Here is a 24038-nt window from a genome sequence, read left to right on the forward strand (position 1 = left end):
AGACCAAGATGGAGCTACCACCATATCAATGCAATTCTTTCAGATCTACGTGATGTGCCCTAGAGGGTCAGAGCCAGGGTTTGTTTCTGGACCAGGTGGGGAAAAGCCTGTGTGTCGTTACCGCCCTTGAATAACCTTTTTGTCATTATTTTCTGAACATGATCAGAGTTGATCTAAATGTAGGCGTACTCAACTATGTAATTAATTAACTTATGTTATATAGAATAATTTGTGATTTCTTTTCATTTTCGTAGGCCCTAGTTGCAGATGTCAAGCCAAAGGATGTCCCGGTAAGTCATTGTATTTACTACCAGGCGATGCACTGTATGCTGTGGCGAAAACACAGAGATATTGACCCCCCCCTCCTCCTTTCCTCTTTCTCTCTGCCTCTCTCTCTCAATCCTTCTCACATACACACACGGACTCACGCGCACACACTTCATGAACAAAATAAACCATAGGCCTGATGCCCCGGTCTCTTCTGACAGTGTTGGATACCTCTACAGTGTGGAATGTTGCATTGCGCTGAGGGGTGTTGGCTTTGCAAACAACAGTAGAGCCATCTCAACCAGTCGGTTCTAGTTCTGCCACACCCTTTTGTGCACACACACTACAAGGGGATACATTGTCAACACACAATCACTCATTACACCACGCCTATTCACCCATACACAGACCCCACATTTGTGTGGGAAGTGACGTGTCACATTTTCTGGACTATCCAGATAAATTTGCTCTTCCTCTGAGCGACCCAGCCCAGCCTGGGAGACAGCATATGAACGGTGACGGTCTAGTGAATCCAGCCGTTGTGGTTTCCTCTCACTGTGATATTTTCTGCCGGATTTAAAGCTCTCGACATGAAAAAATACAAAATAATTTCATAGAATTGAAACAATGCTTAAAGCTGAAGTTGGAAAGAGTCTGCACACATTTGAATGGTGTCGCTCAGTGGACGTTTAATAGAACATTCTCTGTCGGCAGTTAAATGAAATAGTGCTAATATTGTAATATTAAGTATGACCATATTTCTTTTACAGTTATAAGAAATGTGAAAGTTGTTTAGAATTGGATTGTTACTATATTTAGAAAACATTTTAGTCATTTTAAGCCATATTGCCCCACTTTGTTTTAAATAAAAAGAATATCGTTTGGTTATGTCTGTTTTGGCGGAAATCAAAATGTTGCCCTATTATTCAATTAAGTGCCAAATAAAGTAACAGGGTTGACCGTAACAGGGTTGACCGTAACAGGGTTGACCGTAACAGGGTTGACCGTAACAGGGTTGACCGTAACAGGGTTGACAATTTCATCTTAAATCAGCCATAAATTGTGACAGGGGAAATGGAAGTTTGTTGTGTGCAATAAGGAGTGGCAATTAAATGCAAGCTTTACAAAAACGTTGAAATTGTTAAATAAAAATGTGCCTGTCTAAGTTTTGATGTGTTACACCAGAACATGGCCAAAAACAGTAGAAACCGCTCACCTGCTTTTACTCTATGATTTGACTATTAGATGTTCAATGTTTCTTTTGGGGGGAAAAAAATATTTAAAAAAGGTATAGTTTCACCATATTAAATCAAGAGTTCAGTACACATAACAGGGTTGACCTTAAAATGAGGGACAGATGTAAATGAATCACATGACATAAATAATCATCTTCAGAAATGTGTCAGAGTCGTGTGTGTGTGTGTGTGTGTGTGTGTGTGTGTGTGTGTGTGTGTGTGTGTGTGTGTGTGTGTGTGTGTGTGTGTGTGTGTGTGTGTGTGTGTGTGTGTGTGTGTGTGTAGGTGGCAGGGAAGTCAGGCGCAGGAGTGTAAAATGGAGTCTTTTAATGAATGTCCACGTAACATGCTCCATAACACTAATAAGAATAGAATATAAACAAACATGGTTACGAGGACCCGTCGCGCACCTATACAATAAACACAACACTGACAATAAACAATCTCTGACAAAGACATGAGGGGAAACAGAGGGTTAAATACACAACAGGTAATGAATGGGATTGGAAACAGGTGTGTGGGAAGACAAGACAAAACCAATGGGAAATGGATCAATGATGGCTAGAAGACCGGTGACGTTGACCGCCGAGCACCGCCCGAACAAGGAGAGGCAATGACTTCGGTAGAAGTCGTGACAAAATTACTTTGTCAAAGCAACAAATTAACTAGGGCTGTACGATGATGGTGAAACTTGGCGGAATTTTGTTGTTAAATGGGTTAAAAATACACAGGGTTGACGTAGGGACATGTCAAAATGCTGAATTTTGCCACTTTGATTTCTTCAGATTTATTTAATTCATGTTGTCTATATAAAAGGGCACTTCATTTAATATAACGGGCATTTCAAATGCAATATTGGTGCACTATTTCTACTTTAAGTATTTAAAGGGACGCAAAAGAAACCCATTTCGTGGAACGACCCATACACGCACTTATTCACCCTCTGTCCCAACTTTGGGCCACACCTCATCTTGCACTGTAGATCTCTCTGTTGTATACCTCTGCTTCTAAGAAATTCTTTGGATACGAGGCAAACTCTTTTACCGATCAAGTATTTGGCCAAAGTGAGTTGTCTAAAATTGGCCATTGGTTATGTGTTGCTTTTTAAAATTATAATACAACTGATGCTAAGTAAAGGGATTCTTTGCCAAGTGCTTGGTTGCGAGTAGGATCCTAGGGAATGTAATGGGTGTGTCAGTACTTTTCCTTCTGGTCTGCTACGTGTGGTCTGGTCTACATTATTCTGCCCTCTTTCAATGGTTGGAGTTAGTCTAAAGCGCCATCTAGTGACAGATTATGAAAACACAATTTTTACTGTAATCCTTTGTGTATAACTAAGCTTTGTTTGTTTGCTTGTATCAGAAACACATGAGCACAGATGAAGCGCTGGACTCCCTCTCCTTTGGGTTCACGACCTCTACTGCTCCCATCCCTCAGAAACAGGAGAAGGTGAGACTTCACTATTTCCAGGTTATAATCACTTATGGGTCATGTTCCCTGAAACATACATTGGGTAACAGGATCGTTATTAGTCCCATAGTCTTTCGGTTGAGACAGCGGTCCCGACTCTTCATGTTTTAACATATGATAGTGATACAATTTCATCTATTAACAGAAAGTGGAGGACTTGGCTGCCATTGATGCTTTGTCTGCTGGCTTCTCCAACTTCGCTCCCCCTCCAGCCGCTCCTGTCAAGGTAACTGAAGAGCGGCTGATATTTCACTCGACTCCTCCATTGTAAAACTGTATTCTAAAAGAAATTAGCGTGACATGGTAAACTCTTATGAAAAGCCATGTCAGGGTATGTCAATTGACATAACATGGTCATAACGACACCTGGCAACATTTTGGCTAGCTTGTCGGACTGCTTACTTTCTAGCCACCTACTGGTTACTATGTCATGGTTCTACGTCATGGATGAATAGCCTATGGATGAATAGCCTGCCATGCATACTGTTGCCAACAACATGACAGTGTCATGTCATTTTGACGCACACCAATGTCGGCTGTAATAGCCTATGACAACTGTTATGTCATGTAAAGATACGCTGCTGTGAAGACCGCTTTATAGTGAAGGGTTCAAGTGAGCTTTTTACCAAAGGGTCTCCCCATCTTCCTCTCAACTAGAACCCAAGCAACATGTATTCAACGGACTCAAATGATCTCTCTCCTCCATTCCAGAAAGCTGATTTTAAGTCTCCCGTTGTGACCAAGTCTGCTGCTCCCCCCGCGGACAAGAAAGCTAAGGTGGAAAAGGTAAGTAAACCCCAAAGAAAGCAAGTCCCACGTCATGATCACACATTAATACGCCATGCGCAGCAATGTCATCAGCACTACATAAACACTGACAAACACTTATGTCCATCATTGCAGCTCAGCCAACGGAATCAAATAATCTCTCTCCTCCATTCCAGAAAGCTGAGTTTATGTCTCCCGTTGTGACCAAGTCTGCTGCTCCCCCCGCGGACAAGAAAGCTAAGGTGGAAAAGGTAAGTAAACCCCAAAGAAAGCAAGTCCCACGTCATGACCACACATTAATACGCCATGCGCAGCAATGTCATCAGCACTACATAAACACTGACAAACACTTATGTCCAATGTTATATTGGGTTGTCCATCATTGCAGCTCCGCCTGTCATGCTTTGAGGCGGGTTGGCTTCTGTACTGTGTCGGCAGCAAAAATATTTCCATGCAAAATATGTATTCCATGTAATACTTCTGTCGGGTCATGAAGCTGTTATCTATTGACGTTTGTTGCGTTTCAGTTGGCCGACTCCCCAATGGACACCAAGCCTGAGACAGATGAGGTTTGTCATAGGAGGGATACAGTTTCTATCTAACCAATGAAATACTGTTACTGTTGTACTATGTATCATCCTGTGTGCTTGTTGATCATTCAATCTAACCCCTTGTGTGTCCCCCTTTGTCTGTCTGTCTGTCCTTTCTTTCTTCATGTCCCTGTCTGTGTCTCTGCAGGGTATGTCCCTGGATGCTCTCAGTGCTCTGGGAGACACTCTGGCTGCTCCAGAACCAGTGCCCGAACCTCCCAAGATCAGACCTGAGGACATTGTCACGGTACACTTGACTTGTATTCCGCCTGTGCTACATTTGTGTGTGCGAGTGCGTACGCGTGCGTAAAACGTTTTGGTGCACATTTCCGTTCTGCAGGAGGGCAAACTGACATCGGAGGCGGGTGTGTTTGTGGGTGAGAGGGACGACACTATCCCACCAGAGTACAGGTTCACCAAGGACAAAGTCAAAGACCTGCCTCCTCCCAAGAAAGAGGTGAGCCTTCTGAAGCCATCAAAAGCCTCATGTCCCACACCTATAGTAAATACCAGTGGCGACCTCCAAAGGGATGTGATGTTGGGTCACAGTACTCATACTTCTCCCCTCTGTACTCTGTTTTCTCTCATTCTCCAGCCTTCCATGGACTCTGGCGAGGCTCTGGACATCCTGTCAGGTGACTTCATGTCTTCCTCTGTGGCTCCATCTGTCCAGGCTCCTGTCCTCTGCCCCCCAGCTCCTCCCAAACAGGTGAACAGCACCCTCTATCATTGGTCGTTCACTTATCAAACCATCCACTAATTGGTCAACTCTGTTATGAATCGATTTACCACTCCAATAGTTTCATTTTCTATGGGTCTATTGGTAATCTTCTAAGTGAAAGTCACTCCAGTGCCATTACTTTAGGGCTATCATAATATGGCATGTGAGTAAGAATCAATAACAGCCATTTTGTCAATCTTATGACAGCCTTAGGAAGGCATTATAAGCTGTAAGTATGTGAGTCTATCTCTCCCAGGCCAAAATAGATGATTTAGCAGCCCTGGATGCCTTGGCTGGAGACTTTGTGGCCCCTACTAAGGCCTCCGCTGTCCAGGCCCCCGTGGTGCCTCACTTCGACAACCCCCCACAGGTAAACTCACAGGTCTTTTGTATATGTTTAGTTATATTGTGTGTACATTGTATTCAAATCATATTGTTTGTTTGTGTGTGTATGTGTGTACAAGTGCTTGTGTAGGTGTGTGTACCTTGTGTATTGCCGGCCATTGGGTCATGGTGTGTGTGCATATGTACAGTATACCTTGCGTACTGTCAGGTCATATCATATGTGTATGTGTTTTGCTCTTGCTTCCTGTCTTTAGAGCGCCGTTTGTACATTTGACCTTGAAGCCCCCAGCATGTCCCCTGTTGTAACCGGAGCCACTACTAAACCCGGAGCCACTACTAAACCCGGAGCCACTACTAAACCCGGAGCCACTACTAAACCCGGAGCCACTACTAAACCCGGAGCCACTACTAAAACCGCTGCCACTACTAAAACCGCTGCCACTACTAAACCCGGAGCCACTACTAAACCCGCAGCACCTACTAAAACCACCACTGATGAGGTAACCACGCTACGTGTAGACACAGGAGAAATCTAAGGCGCAGTAAGAGACTCAACTGAAGAAAAAATGTCCCTGCACACAGCTGATCCCTGTGTGTGTGTGTGTCTCTCTCTCTCCAGGGTATGTCCCTGGATGCTCTCAGTGCTCTGGGAGACACTCTGGCTGCTCCAGAACCAGCGCCTGAACCTCCCAAGATCAGACCTGAGGACATTGTCACGGTATACATACGCTGAACAATAAAGTTATTCTATTCAATTCTTACAATGACTAGCTTACAGTATAGGATAGTATTCATTTCAACTCTGGTGTGTGTGTGTGTGTGTGTGTGTGTGTGTGTGTGTGTGTGTGTGTGTGTGTGTGTGTGTGTGTGTGTGTGTGTGTGTGTGTGTGTGTGTGTGTGTGTGTGTGTGTGTGTGTGTGTGTGTGTGTGTGTGTGTGTATACATGTGTGTTTTTTTATATTTATTATATGTGCTGTATAGGAGGGCAAACTGACAGAGATGGAAGCTGTGCTTGTGGGTGAAAGGGATGACACTCTCCCACCAGAGTACAGGTTCACAGAGGACAAAGGCAAAGACCTGCCTCCTCTCAAGATAGAGGTGAGCCTCATTTACGCAAAGCACAGGTCATTGGGAGATCAACAAATACATTACTTTTCACTATGAGAAGAAACAGAACTAAAGATAACCAGGAGTTATTGGTGTAAGGGAATTTGATAATCATAACTGTCTCTTCTTCCTCTCTTCACTTCTCCTCCTCCCTATCCTCTCCCGTCCGCTCCTCCCCTGCTCTCTCTCTCTCTCTCTCTCTCTCTCTCTCTCTCTCTCTCTCTCTCTCTCTCTCTCTCTCTCTCTCTCTCTCTCTCTCTAGCCCTCCATGGACTCAGGTGAGGCTCTGGACATCCTGTCAGGTGACTTCATGTCTTCCTCTGTGGCTCCAACTGTCCAGGCTCCTGTCCTCTGCCCCCCAGCTCGTCCAACACAGGTGAACAACACCCTCTACCATTGGTCACTCACTTATCAAACCATCCAGTGATTGGTCTGCTCCCTATAAAACTATGACCAGCCGATACGTGTTTTTATGTCTGGTTGCTTTAAGTGTCTCTTCGTTTTTCATCGGTAGCAGAACAACTCACTTCACATATACATTTTCCCTCCATCTCTCCTCTCCTCCTTTGTGTCTGTAGGCCACAGATGACTTTGCCTTGGATGCCCTGGCAGGGGAATTTGTAGCTCCAACTGTTGCCCCTGCAGTCAAATCTGCTGCTAACCGCCAGGTACTGATACACACACAATGTGAGATTATTGTTGTCCTGCCTAATTCACATTTAGTGGCTCAGTCAGATACCCATTGTAAGCAGTGACATGTAACCGTGTGTGTGTGTGTGTGTGTGTGTGTGTGTGTGTGTGTGTGTGTGTGTGTGTGTGTGTGTGTGTGTGTGTGTGTGTGTGTGTGTGTGTGTGTGTGTGTGTGTGTGTAGCTGTCTACAGGGACGGTAGATGCTCTGGATGCCTTGTCAGACACCTTAGTGAACATGACTCCTATCCCAGAGCCCGTTCCTGTCTCAGTCAGGGACATCGTCAAGGTACTTATAAAGAGTGATATGAAGGCTTCATTAAGCCTACACATGATGTATTTAGTTTAACGTGTGACCGACTGGAAATTCACTCTTGTGCAATACAACTGTTGAAGGCTATTCCTTGGTCAAAAAAATAAGCCTTACCTCACTGCAGTGAAACCTTTAGCCTATATGAGCTACTGCTATCTGTTGTTTTACCGGAGTCTGCTCTCTGCTTATTCTAGGAGAAGAAGATCATGGAGGAGAAGCTTATCAAGATGGGGGAGAGAGATGTCAGCCTTCCAGCTGAGTACCGGCACACAGAGAAAGACCTTAAGGTAACATAGACAGGGTTGTAGTAGGGAATAAAAGGGGTATTCCTGAAGATGCTAATGTAATGTGCTAATGATAGCATAAATGCTAACGCTAATACGTGGTAAATGCAATACACCAAATAAAATGGTGGTAAACGGCCCTTATGTTATTTTACGCTCTTCTATCGAAAATATGCAAAAACCAAGTTTGGGAAACGTTAATATTTTTTTATTTGACCTTACTAGGCAAGTAAGTCAAGAACAAATTCTTATTAACAATGATGGCCTAGGAACAGTGGGTTAACTGCCTTGTTCAGGAGCATAATTACAGATTTTTAACTTGTCAGCTCGGGAATTCGATCTAGCAACCTTTCAGTTACTGGCCCACCGCTCTAACCACTAGGCTACCTGCCACCCCAGGTGTAAGTAAGGCTGTATATTTTAATAAGGTTGTGTGTATTTTCTCCTCACAGGCAGAGGCCAAAGCCCAGGCGGATGTTAGGCCCAAGCAGGTAGCGTTTCTGTCCAATTGTATCTATAATCGTACAGATCAGTCCTATTCAATGTCATACTGTGTTGAACACAGTGCCACATGAATTCATGTAAACCGTATGTACACTTGTGACCCATCTTCCTCCTTCCTTAAAGCCATCTATGGATGACAGCAGTGCCCTCGACCTCTTGTCTAGTGACTTCTCTTCCTCACCTTGTCCTGCTGCAACCTCAGTTGTGACAACAAAGCAGACACAGCCCAGTCTGGAGGTACGTACACAGGGCCCGATTCAGACTTTTTTTGACGCGTTTTGATTTAAGCACTTCTCAGTAGTTGGTATACAGACTTACCAAATGCATGTGCGTCACGCACTCTCCAGGTGTTGCTCCCTTATACGCTCTCTGCATTTGAGGCTACTAAGCCCATGATGAAGCTGGTCTGCAAAATTCTTGATATTTTTTATTTCTTTAGCTCAGACTCCATGTCATTATCAGATAAGACCTTTATGTGCCTCTGCTACTCTATCATGGCCTCTCTTTCACACAGGTACATGTTCATCTTTTTTTTGTCAATATACTTCTTCAAGTGTCATTCAGTCTATTTGTTTCATCACTTGCTGCTGCTCAAATGGACTTATTCTCTTACTTCCTTGGCTGCTCTTTCAAGAACCTCCAAGGGGGCCTGCTTGTTTTACGTTTGTATAGACAGGGCATGATGATGTCTGCTCTGTAACAATAAAAAACTATCTTGAGTTCATATGCATGACACCTTGCAAAAATACTTAGCATATTATGCATTACCCATACCCATTGGGTGCGTAACCTGATTAGGGCCGTCCACCCACGATGCTCAGAATGACAGAAATCCCATTTAGATTATGGTCATTCATTCTAACAGAACAGGCAAGTCGAGGATGCAATGATTTGCGGTCCTTCTAACCTAATTCCGATGCGCACTTTGAAGATGTTATACTTACTGTCCACATTTACTTATCCTCAGCCAACAAGACGAGTAACGAACAGCAAAATCACTAGCCTATGTCAATCTACTATTCCCCATAGTAGAAAATTTAACCTACAACAGTGGAGGCTGGTAGAAAGAGCGATAGGAGGATGCGCTGGAATAAACGGAGCGGTATCAAACATATTGAAACCGCATGTTTGACTCCGTTCCATGAATTCCATTCCAGCCATTACAATAGCTCCTACAGCTCCGCCCACCAGTTTCCACTGGAAGATGAACTTGCCATTGATTCTCTGGTTATGGAGCAACAGATATGGTTGTTGGTTGTCTTACAGCGCCCTCTAGTCTTATTGAGACGTATTACAAGTCTCCCGTATCACTTTACCATAGCCCTCCCTGAAGTTATATCCACACTGAACAAGGTGTACATTTTGTTTATTGCAGAGCAACAGCAAGTCACGGTCTAAGTCAAAGGTAAGAACTAGACCTTAAGAAAATCAAAGGAAATTAGATCCTAATAATCATTTGAGATACTGCCCATATTCATGTGATTTGATATAAATGTCCTCTAATTGACTTGACCTTTGACCTTTTGTCTCAGAAACAACAGGAGGAGAACCCATCTGCCAAAGACCACCTGTCTGGAAAGATGAGTTCAGATGTAGTGCCAGGATCCAAAAATAAGGGTGGCAAGAGCTAGACCTCTAGGTAAGGACTTGACCATCAAGTACCTTAGGAGCACAGATTTCAAAAGTAGCCTACAAGACTCAACCAACTTGAAACAATGTGACTGTGATACTGCAATGCAGGCTTCTATATGTACTAGCATACTTACAATTTAGTCTGATTTAGTATCATAGTATAGGATTCTTTTGTCGTCTTCTGTGAGATTGACTGATATATGTTTTTTTTTTCAGGTTTCTAGCGCACTACATGTCCCCTGCCACATGGAGGCGCCACTAGAGGGAGCTGCTGTGAACGATGATTCTATTTTTCTAAATGGTGGAGAATGTATACTGGATGAAAAACAAACATGACCACACACACACACACACACACACACACACACACACAGAGACACAGACACATGCTGTGTGCAATGCCTTTCCTGCTTGGTTTCGCACATGACAGAAGATTGTACTTGTTTTGGTTTCTTTCCTTTGAGATGAGGAGAGCAAAATAAAGAGAGAGTGAGAGAGAGAAGGCGAGAGAGAGAGTTTGTTGTAATTTATTCCTCATGAATGACAGAGCAGCTGTCCAATCCTGTGAGAAAAATAAAATGGAGGTGTTGCCCTAGCTAACAGTCTGTATTGCCCCAATGTTGCAGTGATGTTGCTTCAACATTGCTACAATGTTGGGTAATAGTGAGCGTGATCTGGGTAATAGTGAGCATGATCTGGGTAATAGTGAGCGTGATCTGGGTAATAGTGAGCGTGATCTGGGTTTAGGAACAGTGTATAGTGGGTATATAGGATTGTGATGTCTTTGCAATCTAGCTGTACACAGAAAAGCATGTTTTCTATTATGTGGACAGCCAACATAAGACACTAGCGTACAGCATAGTCTTGCTTAGTCTGATGATAATACTTAGTTTACAATATTGAAATGTGTAAAAGGATTTACAGGAAGTGATCTGCTTGGTACGGATGCATCTGATAGCTTCATGCAATACTATATATTTACTTTCTTGATAGATATCGCTTTACAGAAGGGTCTATATGTGTGTACTTTGCCTCGTAGAAGCATGTATTGGTTTCCGAAAGTGCACTTACAAGTAAACTTGGGTGGTCACTACCTCTGTGAACTGCCTTTGTTTGTATACTGTAAAACAGTCCCAAGAGCTATCACTTCTACTCAAAAAGTCCAAAGCTGGTATGACAGAATTCTACTTACAGTATTTCGGTGCAGGTCTCAAACTCAAAACTTGAGAGATATTTTGGAAATGGGAATTCTAATTTAATAAAAATATCAAAAAGAATTGGTTTGCTGTGTGTATTCAGTATTCAAGTGTCTATAGTAACTGCTTGTGCCTCAACAACAGAAAAACAAACATTTTGATTCTAACATGGGGTAGCCTAAATGTACTTTGCCCTATAAAATGTCAAAAACCATTCATGACTAGTAGAATACACAATTGGTAAGAGGGTAATTTGGTATAGGGAACCTACTGTATATTTTGTTGCAGGACAGAATACTTTAAAATATATTTTAGAAAGAATTTCGCATGCAATATTAGGAAAATCTTTATCTTGTGCAAAGCAACAAAAAGTTTGTACATTTAGTTAAGTTTTACAACGCTGCTTCCTCTGATATTGGCTGTTTTTCGAAGTGCAACAGCCTTGGATGCTTGTAGAGTATAATTTCAATAGATGTCAAGTGTTTGTAAACAAAACATTTGAATAAAAAAAGATGTAGCTTTACCATTTCTGTCTCATCATTCAGATTGTAAGAGATGAGTAATATAAAGTAATGGAGATTTAACATTAACATGCCTTTACAGTTACACGAACACTCACATTTTACATACACTATGTTACAATCATTCAAGTATTCCAAAAATATTGCTTTCCTCCAAATATACAAAAATGAATAGTATGGGGAAGTAGTCCAACAATTTGAGGCATAAAATGTTAAAATAGTTTTATGGGGGTTTCACTGCAGAGCTTGTGTCTGGTAATATTTACAGGACATGGAAGTCAGAAAGTGAAAAGCATCTTAATACATCTCCATTTATTAGAGTAATGACATGAATCTTCTTCACAAAGCTGCCGTAAAGCCAGTATGTTGATGAAAGGAAGAGAGTGAGAACTAGGCTATTTCAACTAGATAAATTGTGTTACAGTTCAAATGTATCAAATATAATCAATTGAATGGTTCATAGCAAAGAGACAACGTTGCGCCATCTTGTTTCCCTCTTTCGCAGTGGAAATCATTGTCTGTGAGAAGAAAAGACAAGGAACAGCCGTGTCAATAGCATCACTAACTACATTGTGAATGTCAGGTTGAAGTTTCAATCTGTTCAATATTTTTTTATGTAGTTGTTTTGGTCTGTCTTGTTTTCCCCCACCCCAGCAATAATTGTAATTACTTTACTATAAACACTGACCAATAATATTCCATAAAATATATTATGCAAAATCATATTTCAACTAACGAATGTTATTTTTGTGTTCTTATGTAGCTTGTACATGCTGGTTTTACTATACCTGATGTTTTTACTATCCTACACTAAAACACACCTCTCAATTTAAAACAAATGAATATTTAGATGCTTGTGGAGAGGTAATTCATTGTATACATGTTGAAGATTACACTAGTCTGTTGGCTATCGGATGTTTCCCTGGTGCTCCCATTCTCGGCCTGAGTACAAGAGAAAAACAAAAGAGAAGCTTGTCTTTCTAACGACTCTGTTAGGTCGTTTAGGGGAGAAAACTCCCAAAAGTGTGCACCTTGTGTGCGTTTACTATGAAAGCAGTCTCCACCAAAGCAGGAACATTGCCTTTAAATTTATGTCACTCTGTAAAGCTGAATTTCCGTGATGCAGATTGAATAGAGTCTTAACAGTCTGGTCCATAATTATTGGCACTCTTGATAAAGATGAGCAAAAAATATATTTTCGGACCTGTTTGCCATAATAAATAGGTAAAACTTACTTTGTTTTGTAATAATGTGGGCATACAAATAATTGTAACATTTAAATATAAATCTGGCCTCCTGTGTGGCGCAGTGGTCTAAGGCACTGCATCGTAGTTGGGGGCCGGGTGCTGACACGGTCACCAGGTGTATGGTGTTTCCTACGACACATTGGTGTGGCTAGCTTTTAAATTAAAATATTTTAAAATAAATATTGATATTATTATTATTAATAATAATAATACAAATTAATGTATAACATTGAAATACACAATGATAAATTATAGCTGAGTCAATAGAGCACAAGGACATCCTTGCCGGCCGAACCCCCCCCCCCCTAACCCGAACGACGCTGGGCCAGTTGTGCGCCACCACATGGGTCTCCCATGTGACAGCTTGGGAAATTCATGGCTTTAGAAGCTTTGTAGACCTCCACAAGTCTGGTTCATTCAAGTCTGGTTCATCCTTGGGAGCAATTTCCAAACGCCTGAAGGTACCACGTTCATCTGTACAAACAATAGTACGCAAGTATAAACACCATGGGACCACGCAGCCGTCATACCGCTCAGGAAGGAGGCGCGTTCTGTCTCCTAGAGTGGTCCTTCTGTAGCTCTGTTGGTAGAGCATGGCGCTTGTAACGCGAGGGTAGTGGGTTCGATCCCCGGGACCACCAATACGTAGAATGTATGCACACATGACTATAAGTCGCTTTGGATAAAAGTGTCTGCTAAATGGCATATATTATTATTATTATTAGATGAACGTACTTTGGTGCGAAAAGTGCACATCAGGCCTCCCGGGTGGAGCAGTGGTCTAAGGCACTGCATCACAGTGCTAGCTGTGCCACCAGAGACTCTGGGTTCGAGCCCAGGCTCTGTCGCAGCCGTCCGCGACCGGGAGGTCCATGGGGAGACGCACAATTGGTCTAGCATCGTCTGGGTTAGGGAGGGCTTGGCCGGTAGGGATATCCTTGTCTCATCGCGCACTAGTGACTCCTGTGGCGGGCCGGGTGCAGTGCACGCTTGACCAAGTCGCTAGGTGTACGGTGTTTCCTCCGAAGCATTGGCGCAGCTGGCTTCCGGGTTGGATGTGCGCTGTGTTAAGAAACAGTACGGCTTGGTTGGGTTGTGTTTCGGAGGAAGCATGGCTCTCGACCTTCGTCTCTCCCGAACCCGTACGGGAGTAGAAGCGATGAGACAAGACAGTAACTACAACCAATTGGATAGCATGACAATTGGGGAGAAAGAGGGGGTGAAAAAAAATACAAGTGCAAATCAATCCCAGAACAACAGCAAAGGACCTTGTGAAGATGCTGGAGGAAACCGGTACAAAAGTATCTATATCCACAGTAAAACGAGTCTTATATCGACATAACCTGAAAGGCCGCTCAGCAAGGAAGAAGTTTTTGTGACTCCAAAACCGCCATAAAAAGCCTGACTACGGTTTTCAACTGCACGTGGGGACAAAGATTGTACTTTTTGGAGAAATATCCTCCGGTCTGATGAAACAAAAATAGAACTGTTTGGCCATAAGGACCATCGTTATGTTTGGAGGAAAAAGGGTGAGGCCTTCAAGCCAAAGAACACCATCCCAACCGTGAAGCATGGGGGTGGCAGCATTATGTTGTGGGGGTGCTTTGCTGCAGGAGGGGCTGGTGCACTTCACAAAATAGATGGCATCATGAGGATGGAAATTATGTGGATATATTGAAGCAACATCTCAAGACATCAGTCAGGTAGTTAAAGCTTGGGTCTTCCAAATGGACAATGACCCCAAGCATACTTCCAAAGTTGTGGCAAAATGTGGCCATCACAAAGCCCTGACCTCAACCCTACAGAAGATTTGCGGGCAGAACTGAAAAAGTGTGTGCGAACAAGAAGGCCTACAAACCTGACTCAGTTACACCAGCTCTGTCAGGAGGAATCGGTCAAAATTCACCCAACTTATTGTGGGAAGCTTGTGGAAGGCTACCCAAAACATTTGACCCAAGTTAAACAATTTAAAGGCAATGCTACCAAACACTAATTGAGTGTATGTAAACTTCTGACCCACCGGGAATGTGATGAAATAATTAAAAGCTGAAATAAATCATTCTCTCTACTATTATTCTGACATTTCACATTCTTAAAATGAAGTGGTGATCCTTACTGACCGAAGACAGGATATTTTTTACTAAGATTAAATGTCAGGAATTGTGAAAAACTGAGTTTAAATGTATTTCGCTAAGGTGTATGTAAACTTCCGACTTCAACTGTATTTACTATGGAAACATATACAGTCAGGCCTGAAATTATTGACACCCTTGATAAATATTATCAAAAATGACTGTATAAAATATATTATTCAAATACTGAGCTATATTGTATGCTACATTTGTATGTTTCATTATTTATTTATTTTTAAATGGGAAAGTATTGTATTATAAATCCTGGGTTTATAGTATATTATTTTATTCTACTAAAATTGCACAAAAAAATTGATTTTGTTTAACAAGTTTAAAAATAAGGTAGGGGTCAAAATTATTCAAACTTATTGTGAGGATAACGACATTGGAGAACACATTTTGGGGGGATCTTAGACCATTCATCCATACAGAATCCTTCCAGATCCTTGATATCCTTCGTCCGCACTTCTGGACTGCCCTTTTCAATTCAAACCACAGGTTTTCAATGGGGTTCAAGTCCAGAGACCAAGATGGCCATTGCAAAATGTTGATTCTGTGGTCAATTAACCTTTTCTTTGTGAATTTTGATTACTGCTTGGGGATATTGTCTTGCTAGAAGATGACCTGCGGCCAAGTGTCATCCTCCTAGCAGAGGCCACCAGGTTTTTGGCTAAAATGTCCTGGTACTTGGTAAAGTTCATGATGCCGTTGACCTCAACAAGGGCCCCAGGACCAGTGAAGGCAAAATAGCCCCATAACATCACTGATCCACCACCATATTTTACTGTATGTATGAAGCATATGCTTCTGTTTTGATATTGTATTTCCATAAACTAGGTTCAATGCTCTTCTTTTGCTTGGTGGGCAAGGGTGTTTCATGTGAGTGTATATACTGTAAGTGGGTGTTTCATGTGAGTGTATATACTGTACGTGGGTGTTTCATGTGAGTGTATATAATGTAAGTGGGTGTTTCATGTGAGTGTATATACTGTAAGTGGGTGTTTCATGTGAGTGTATATACTGTAAGTGGGTGTTTCATGTGAGTGTATACTGTAAGTGGGTGTTTCATGTGAGTGTATATACTGTAAGTGGGTGTTTCATGTGAGTGTATATACTGTAAGTGGGTGTTTCATGTGAGTGTATATACTGTAAGTGGGTGTTTCATGTGAGTGTATATACTGTAGGTGGGTGTTTCATGTGAGTGTATATACTGTAAGTGGGTGTTTCATGTGAGTGTATATACTGTAAGTGGGTGTTTCATGTGAGTGTATATACTGTAGGTGGGTGTTTCATGTGAGTGTATATACTGTAGGTGGGTGTTTCATGTGAGTGTATATAGTGTAGGTGGGTGTTTCATGTGAGTGTATATACTGTAAGTGGGTGTTTCATGTGAGTGTATATACTGTAAGTGGGTGTTTCATGTGAGTGTATATACTGTAAGTGGGTGTTTCATGTGAGTGTATATACTGTAAGTGGGTGTTTCATGTGAGTGTATATACTGTAAGTGGGTGTTTCATGTGAGTGTATATACTGTAAGTGGGTGTTTCATGTGAGTGTATATACTGTAAGTGGGTGTTTCATGTGAGTGTATATACTGTAGGTGGGTGTTTCATGTGAGTGTATATACTGTAGGTGGGTGTTTCATGTGAGTGTATATACTGTAGGTGGGTGTTTCATGTGAGTGTATATACTGTAAGTGGGTGTTTCATGTGAGTGTATATACTGTAAGTGGGTGTTTCATGTGAGTGTATATACTGTAGGTGGGTGTTTCATGTGAGTGTATATAGTGTAGGTGGGTGTTTCATGTGAGTGTATATACTGTAAGGGGGTGTTTCATGTGAGTGTATATACTGTAAGTGGGTGTTTCATGTGAGTGTATATACTGTAAGTGGGTGTTTCATGTGAGTGTATATACTGTAGGTGGGTGTTTCATGTGAGTGTATATACTGTAGGTGGGTGTTTCATGTGAGTGTATATAGTGTAGGTGGGTGTTTCATGTGAGTGTATATACTTTAAGTGGGTGTTTCATGTGAGTGTATATACTGTAAGTGGGTGTTTCATGTGAGTGTATATACTGTAAGTGGGTGTTTCATGTGAGTGTATATACTGTAAGTGGGTGTTTCATGTGAGTGTATATACTGTAAGTGGGTGTTTCATGTGAGTGTATATACTGTAAGTAGGTGTTTCATGTGAGTGTATATACTGTAAGTGGGTGTTTCATGTGAGTGTATATACTGTAAGTGGGTGTTTCATGTGAGTGTATATACTGTAAGTGGGTGTTTCATGTGAGTGTATATACTGTAAGTGGGTGTTTCGTGTGAGTGTATATACTGTAAGTGGGTGTTTCGTAAATACATGAGGGTATGAGTGGGTGTAGACATATGCAGGACTCGCGATTGCAGTGGCATATAGGGATGAAGAGGAGGAGGAGGAAGAGGAAGCCACAGCCAGCAGCAAATGGGCCCAAATGATCAGATCACAGGATGCACTAGGGTCCATCTTTCCCACTGCAAAAGCACAAGTCAAACAGGGAACACGTTTTTGTTCAGCCACATTGGATAATGGCAAACACCCAGTCAGTGTAACTTTGGTTATCCAAAACAACCCTATCAATGATGATTTAAATCATGTTGATGATGATGAAGCAAAACTTGGCAGTTGTAGATCTGGTTACCTCTATGCCTGTGGTCATTGGTGGGCGTTGTCGTGTTTGTTTTAAGTGGAGTGAGGTGTGTTAGCAGGGATAACTTTCAGACCGTTTAAAACTTATTTAGGCTAACTTTGGCCACAATAAACCTCTGATTGAAAAACCCTTGTTGCCATTGTTGTCTGGAACTGGATTATTCTGATCAAATTAATGTATAAAATGTAGCCCAGCTAGTTAACTCACCTGGCCCAGCAAGTCAAATTACATCACCAAATACTTGCGCATTACTATTGATTGATGCACAGCTGTAGACCACACTATCTCGGGCCTTTTTGAAAGCCTTCAATATCAAGATGTCTTTGTTTTTCTGGTCCCCACTGAACACTTCGGAGTCAAAAAAAGTATGTGCTTTTCTTAATTATTGGAATTTACCGTTGCAATAAACTCCATTCCAGCGTTGTCCTTCACTCGAAACCAAATCAACATGTTGCCCCTAGGTTTCGGGCTCTATCTCTTTTCTATGTTAGAGAACTCAGTTCGAGAGATATTTAATAGCGTTTGTGAACATAATTGAGATTCAACAAATAAATACATAAATAAGTTATTATTTAAAGAAGGAAATGACTGAAACGTGATCTATTATACAACTGGGTTACAAGCTTATACGCCTAAAACCATTTTGTTCACAATAAGACCTAAAACATACAACATAAATTAATTTACCGTTCACATCGAAATTTAAATAGCAGTAGACAATGCTATTTATTACAATGGTATTGTTTCTTCCAATAAAAGTTGACTATTTAGTCAGTTTACTACATGAATGCCAATAACGTTGTGCATATAGGCCTCCCTAGGCTAATTGTATTTCAGATTGAAAAAGCTCAAACATTATATATAGCCACACTTATGAACTAGGCCTTTTAGAGTGCATGTATTCTGGCGACGTGGAAATCCATCGATCACTGTTGTTTAAACTATCCGCCCTACATTGAAGGGAAAAACTCCATAGGCTATACCATGCTTACCTTGACAAAAGAACAGTGAAACAAGTGTCTGCAACCACTTTTGGCCCATTTTCATCTATTTTGGCACAGCAATACTTCCAAGATCTCCATCATGGTATGTACAGTAGAACCCGGTATGATGAGGAGCTCAAAACGACCTTAAACCCCGCCTCAAGTCATTTCTCATCACTGTTAAATCGAATCATTTGCAGGAGTCATTGCAGGTGGTCTGTAAAGGCTGCTTAAGCAGAGCTCACCAATCCGCGCGGCGCCTCACAACAGGCTGGCGGCTTTGTGCACAAATTGCACGCGGTCTGTGCGCTCACCCACAGCACATTGTGGCGACAAAAACGAGGTAAAGACTAAGCCAAATACGAATGGAGTCAAACTTTCAACGGAGGGGGAATGAATGTAAGACAAGAGCAGCAGCTGCACTTTTGAGGACGAGATTCTGTGCTGCCCGGTTGATAAACATCTGTTGCAAGAATATCCGAATAATATCATCAGCAGACCTATACCTATAAATATCATCAGCAGGCCTATACCTATAAAGGCTATTATCGAGCCTTGAGACTATTTGTTTCAAATAATGTTAACACATTTTTTAACATGTTATTTATTTGTAGTATTGCTATTATATTTGCAACAAAATGTACTTATCACGTAGAACGCCTATATCATGTCCAAATTAGGCTATAGGCCTATATTTCACTCATCTACAGCCTAAATCAGTGCATGGTGTCAAAGTTTAATAGATACCCTAGACATTAACAGATTAGACATCTGAAATAACCCTGAAAGAGTTTCACACAGCCATAGATCCTGACATACTGTAAGATAACGTTCAAATACATTTTGTTTTGAAGGGTGAGGCTCTGCTTATAAGATTCGTTAGGGTTCCTCTCTTGTGCAAATACAATAACATTGAATCGAAATTAATTTTGATAACTATTGGATCAATTTTGATAACAATCTGACACTATAAAGCTCATACATAACAAGGCCTATTCATGAAATATAGAGTAATGTGAATAAATGTTTGGTTACACCGCCCCCTAAATGCAAGAAATAGTTCACCAAAAGTACATTTTTGTAAATTATTTTTCCTCAACCCAACCAACCCTTCCCTGATTGGAGTAAACTAATAGACAACACTTACAGCTACTTTTTACTCACACAGTGCACTCTAATCTTCATTTCAACCCTCAGATGTCCACAGATTAACCCATCTTTCCCAGTACTCTACAATTTTAATATTTCCTTTTGCAATACTTCCTACTATTTTACTGGGATGTCTTACGAGGGTCTTGAACCTCTGTATTTGTACAATTTCTACAGTGATTGCCCTAAAAATAAATACTTTACCTAAGAATATAATCATATTTACCATTGATTGGTCGTGTTATTTGTTCAAGATCTGCTAGCACTGTTTGTAGGTCCATCTGAACACAGACATTATGATTTAACAACCATTCCTGGACCTGACTCCAAGAGCGAGCCACTGAAGGACAGTAACAAATGAGATGATCTGTTGATTCAGTTTCCTCGTGCTGCACAGGGCTGACTGTTCAACGGTAGCCTAGTGGTTAGAGCGTTGGACTAGTAACCGAAAGGTTGCAAGTTTAAATCCCCAAGCTGACAAGGTACAATTCTGTTGTTCTACCCCTGAACAGGCAGTTAACCCACTGTTCCTAGGCCGTCATTGAAAATAAGAATCAAACATCTCCAATTTAAAATAAAATCTAGAGTCGGCTTTCTATTCCGCAACAAAGCCTCCTTCACTCACGCCGCCAAACTTACCCTAGTAAAACTGACTATCCTACCGATCCTGGACTTCGGCGATGTCATCTACAAAATAGCTTCCAATACTCTACTCAGCAAACTGGATGCAGTTTATCACAGTGCCATCCGTTTTGTTACTAAAGCACCTTATACCACCCACCACTGCGACCTGTATGCTCTAGTCGGCTGGCCCTCGCTACATATTCGTCGCCAGACCCACTGGCTCCAGGTCATCTACAAGTCCATGCTAGGTAAAGCTCTGCCTTATCTCAGTTCACTGGTCACGATGGCAACACCCACCCGTAGCACGCGCTCCAGCACGCGCTCCAGCAGGTGTATCATCCCTAAAGCCAACACCTCATTTGGCCGCCTTTCATTCCAGTTCTCTGCTGCCTGTGACTGGAACGAATTGCAAAAATCGCTGAAGTTGGAGACTTTTATCTCCCTCACCAACTTCAAACATCTGCTATCTGAGCAGCTAAACGATCGCTGCAGCTGTACATAGTCTATCGGTAAATAGCCCACCCAATTTTACCTACCTCATCCCCATACTGTTTATATTTATTTACTTTTCTTCTCTTTTGCACACCAATATCTCTACCTGTACATGACCATCTGATCATTTATCACTCCAGTGTTAATCTGCAAAATTGTAATTATTCGCCTACCTCCTCATGCCTTTTGCACACAATGTATATAGACTCTCTTTTTTTCTTTTGTGTTATTGACTTGTTAATTGTTTACTCCATGTGTAACTCTGTGTTGTCTGTTCACACTGCTATGCTTTATCTTGGCCAGGTCGCAGTTGCAAATGAGAACGTGTTCTCAACTAGCCTACCTGGTTAAATAAAGGTGAAATAAAAAATAAATAAATAAATAATTTGTTCTTAACTGACTTGCCTAGTTAAATAAAGGTAAAATAAATCAAACCTATATTCAGCATTATTTTTGTGGCAAGAATTTTATATAATATTTTAAGTGAAAATAACGGATTGATGTATCGATTGTTGTTTTGTATATACGTTCATAAACCCCTGTTCCCAACTATCTTGAACTTTATACGGCATAGTTGTCAAACCTCTCTACCTTCAGTGAAACTGCTCCATTTTACGAGTTACAGACAAACCCATGCATTTCAAACCCATGCATTTCTTTTTCGTTTTAGTAATTACTTCCATTTTTGTGGCAGATCTGCGTGAGTTGGAATTACTTTTGTAATTGAGAACACGTCTCCATACACATTCGATAATTGCTGGTGTGACAATTTTACCGTCCTTATTTACAATGTCATTCATAAACATGATACCCTCCTTATACCTTTTTATTTATCAAAGAAACAAGGTTTTCCTCTATCAGTACATTGATGTTTTTCATTTGCTGTAATATTTGTTCTGTCTCTTCTGGAGGATGTTATTGGAATTGTACCCAACTCTGTATGGTTTCATTTAAAAAGGAGGATACTTTAAACAGGGTTTCATTGTCAATCCACCGGAAATGGTTGGTTTTAATCTGTATGACAGTTTATTTTTTTTTTTTTTTGAACGTTTTGAAAATTAGATGTGTCTCTCTTAGTAGCCTGCGGGAAACTAGGTTTGGATTTAGATATAATTTCGGTATAATGTTGGCTTTAAGAGAGATGTTTAATGCCTTAATATTTCATCGTTTTAACCCTCCAAACTCATCCCACTGGGCACAAACTGGTTGAATCAACGTTGTTTCCACGTTGAGCCAACGTGGCATAGACGTTGAATTGATATATCTGCCCAACGGGATGTTCCTTATATAAATTTGCCACGTTTAACTTTAGCCTACTTCCATTGATGATTCAAGTCGAGGAAACGAGAATGACTGCACCTGTTGTATCGATGACTCAGTGGGGAGGATTTGAGGATGGAGGTCAAAATGAGCAAGGAAACCCGCCTGCAGAACCCAATGTTTTGAGACATTTACATTTTTCAAAAGGCAACTCGTTTGTAGTCAAGACTCATTGTAGACTCATGTATCCACTTCATTTATCACCTTTACGCATATCAACATGGATAGGCTATTACGCTACAGTCTCACCAGCCCGATAATGGCTATTATAATCATTTCTTGCCTAATTGTTGGCGTAGGCGAATGTGTCGCCCGCATTATATTAGAAGTTTGGCCACACTCTCAAAACTTAGCCAAGGACATGACAGTTTCAGCACGCTGGACAGAACCAATGACGGGTCTGTTCTACTCTTCTACTGGCCTGTTCTCCTCTTCCCTTCACTTCTACTGGTCTGTTCCAGAAAATCCGGTGTCCTTTCTCCTAATACCTTTGTTCCGGTATGTTTCTCTTCAGTTAGCTAAGATATATAAAAAGAAGCTTCTGTACATTCGATGGAAAGAGTCCTGACTCAAAGACAGACTTACCGGAAGAGTGTAGGCTTCAGAAACCAACTCATGCGATCAGCCAAGTGACATCACCTGTGGCGCAACGCTGTAGCCTATACATCCTGTAAAAGTGTGGAAACATAACTTTAGCTTCAATACACACAGTGCATTCGGAAAGTATTCAGACCCCTTGACTTTTTCCACATTTTGTTATGTTACAGCCTTATTCTAAAATGGACGAAGAAAAACAAATCCTCATCAATCTACACACAATACCCATAATGACAAACTGAAACCAGGTTTTTGACATTTTTGCAAATTTACTACAAATTAAAATCAGAAACACCATATTTACATACGTATTCAGACCTTTTGCGATGAGACTTGAAATTGAGCTCAGGTGTATCCTGTTTCCATTGATCATCCTTGAGATGTTTCTTCAACTTGATTGGAGTCCACCTGTGGTACATTCGATTGATTGGACCTGATTTGGAAAGGTCCCACAGTTGACAATGCATGTCAGAGCAAAAACCAAACCATGAGGTCGAAGGAATTGAGCAATTGAGCAATCAAGCAATCGAGGCAGAGTGGCCTTGGTCAGGGAGGTGACCAAGAACCCGATGGTCACTCTGACGGAGCTCCAGAGTTCCTCTGTGGAGATGAGAGAACCTTCCAGAAGGACAGCCATCTCTGCAGCACTCTCTACCCTTATGTTAGAGAGGCCAGACAGAAGCTACTCCTCAGTAAAAGGCACATGACAGCAACTAAAGGACTCTCAGACCATGAGAAACAAGATTCTCTGGTCTGATGAAACCAATATTGAACACTCTGGCATGAATGCCAAAGGTCACATCTGAAGGAAACCTGACACCTTCCCTACTGTGAAGCATGGTGGTGGCAGCATCATGCTGTGGAGATGTTTTTCAGCGACAGGGACTGGGAGACTAGTCAGGATCGAGGGAAAGATGAACGGATTAAAGTACAGAGAGAGCCTTGATGAAAACCTGCTCAGAGCGCTCAGGACCTCAGAATGGGGCGAAGGTTCACCTTCCAACAGGACAACGACCCTAAGCACACAGCCAAGACAACGCAGGAATGGCTCGGTGAAAGTCTCTAAATGTCCTTGAGTGGCCTGGACTTGAACCCAATCGAACATCTCTAGAGAGATCTGAAAATAGCTGTGCTGCGACGCTCCCCATCCAACCTCACAGAGCTTGAGAG

General features: G+C 41.6%; 1 protein-coding gene and 1 pseudogene across 25 annotated transcripts in view; one reads left to right on the forward strand and one right to left on the reverse strand.

Annotated features, from left to right (window-relative positions):
* LOC124003062 (calpastatin-like) overlaps positions 1-10431 on the forward strand; it is a 67737-nt gene extending 57306 nt beyond the window's left edge. For 23 of the 25 annotated variants that reach the window (XM_046311072.1, XM_046311068.1, XM_046311078.1 and 20 more), the window contains 22 exons: positions 255-290; positions 2865-2951; positions 3118-3198; positions 3684-3758; positions 3917-3991; positions 4268-4309; positions 4479-4577; positions 4671-4787; positions 4926-5039; positions 5308-5421; positions 5651-5896; positions 6016-6114; positions 6378-6494; positions 6766-6879; positions 7082-7171; positions 7376-7480; positions 7699-7791; positions 8241-8279; positions 8416-8529; positions 9668-9697; positions 9825-9931; positions 10141-10431. In XM_046311072.1, the coding sequence (XP_046167028.1) occupies positions 255-290; positions 2865-2951; positions 3118-3198; positions 3684-3758; positions 3917-3991; positions 4268-4309; positions 4479-4577; positions 4671-4787; positions 4926-5039; positions 5308-5421; positions 5651-5896; positions 6016-6114; positions 6378-6494; positions 6766-6879; positions 7082-7171; positions 7376-7480; positions 7699-7791; positions 8241-8279; positions 8416-8529; positions 9668-9697; positions 9825-9923 (1986 nt within the window). In that variant the 3' untranslated portion in view covers positions 9924-9931; positions 10141-10431. The remainder of the gene's footprint in view (positions 1-254; positions 291-2864; positions 2952-3117; positions 3199-3683; positions 3759-3916; positions 3992-4267; positions 4310-4478; positions 4578-4670; positions 4788-4925; positions 5040-5307; positions 5422-5650; positions 5897-6015; positions 6115-6377; positions 6495-6765; positions 6880-7081; positions 7172-7375; positions 7481-7698; positions 7792-8240; positions 8280-8415; positions 8530-9667; positions 9698-9824; positions 9932-10140) is intronic. The other 2 variants (XM_046311082.1, XM_046311071.1) reach the window with 2 other exon arrangements.
* A 1727-nt stretch (positions 10432-12158) lies between these two features.
* LOC124003066 lies at positions 12159-19087 on the reverse strand (annotated as a pseudogene).
* Positions 19088-24038: the final 4951 nt, after the last annotated feature.

This window comes from Oncorhynchus gorbuscha, linkage group LG18, assembly GCF_021184085.1.
Source record: "Oncorhynchus gorbuscha isolate QuinsamMale2020 ecotype Even-year linkage group LG18, OgorEven_v1.0, whole genome shotgun sequence".
In the NCBI taxonomy this organism is placed as follows: domain Eukaryota; kingdom Metazoa; phylum Chordata; class Actinopteri; order Salmoniformes; family Salmonidae; genus Oncorhynchus; species Oncorhynchus gorbuscha.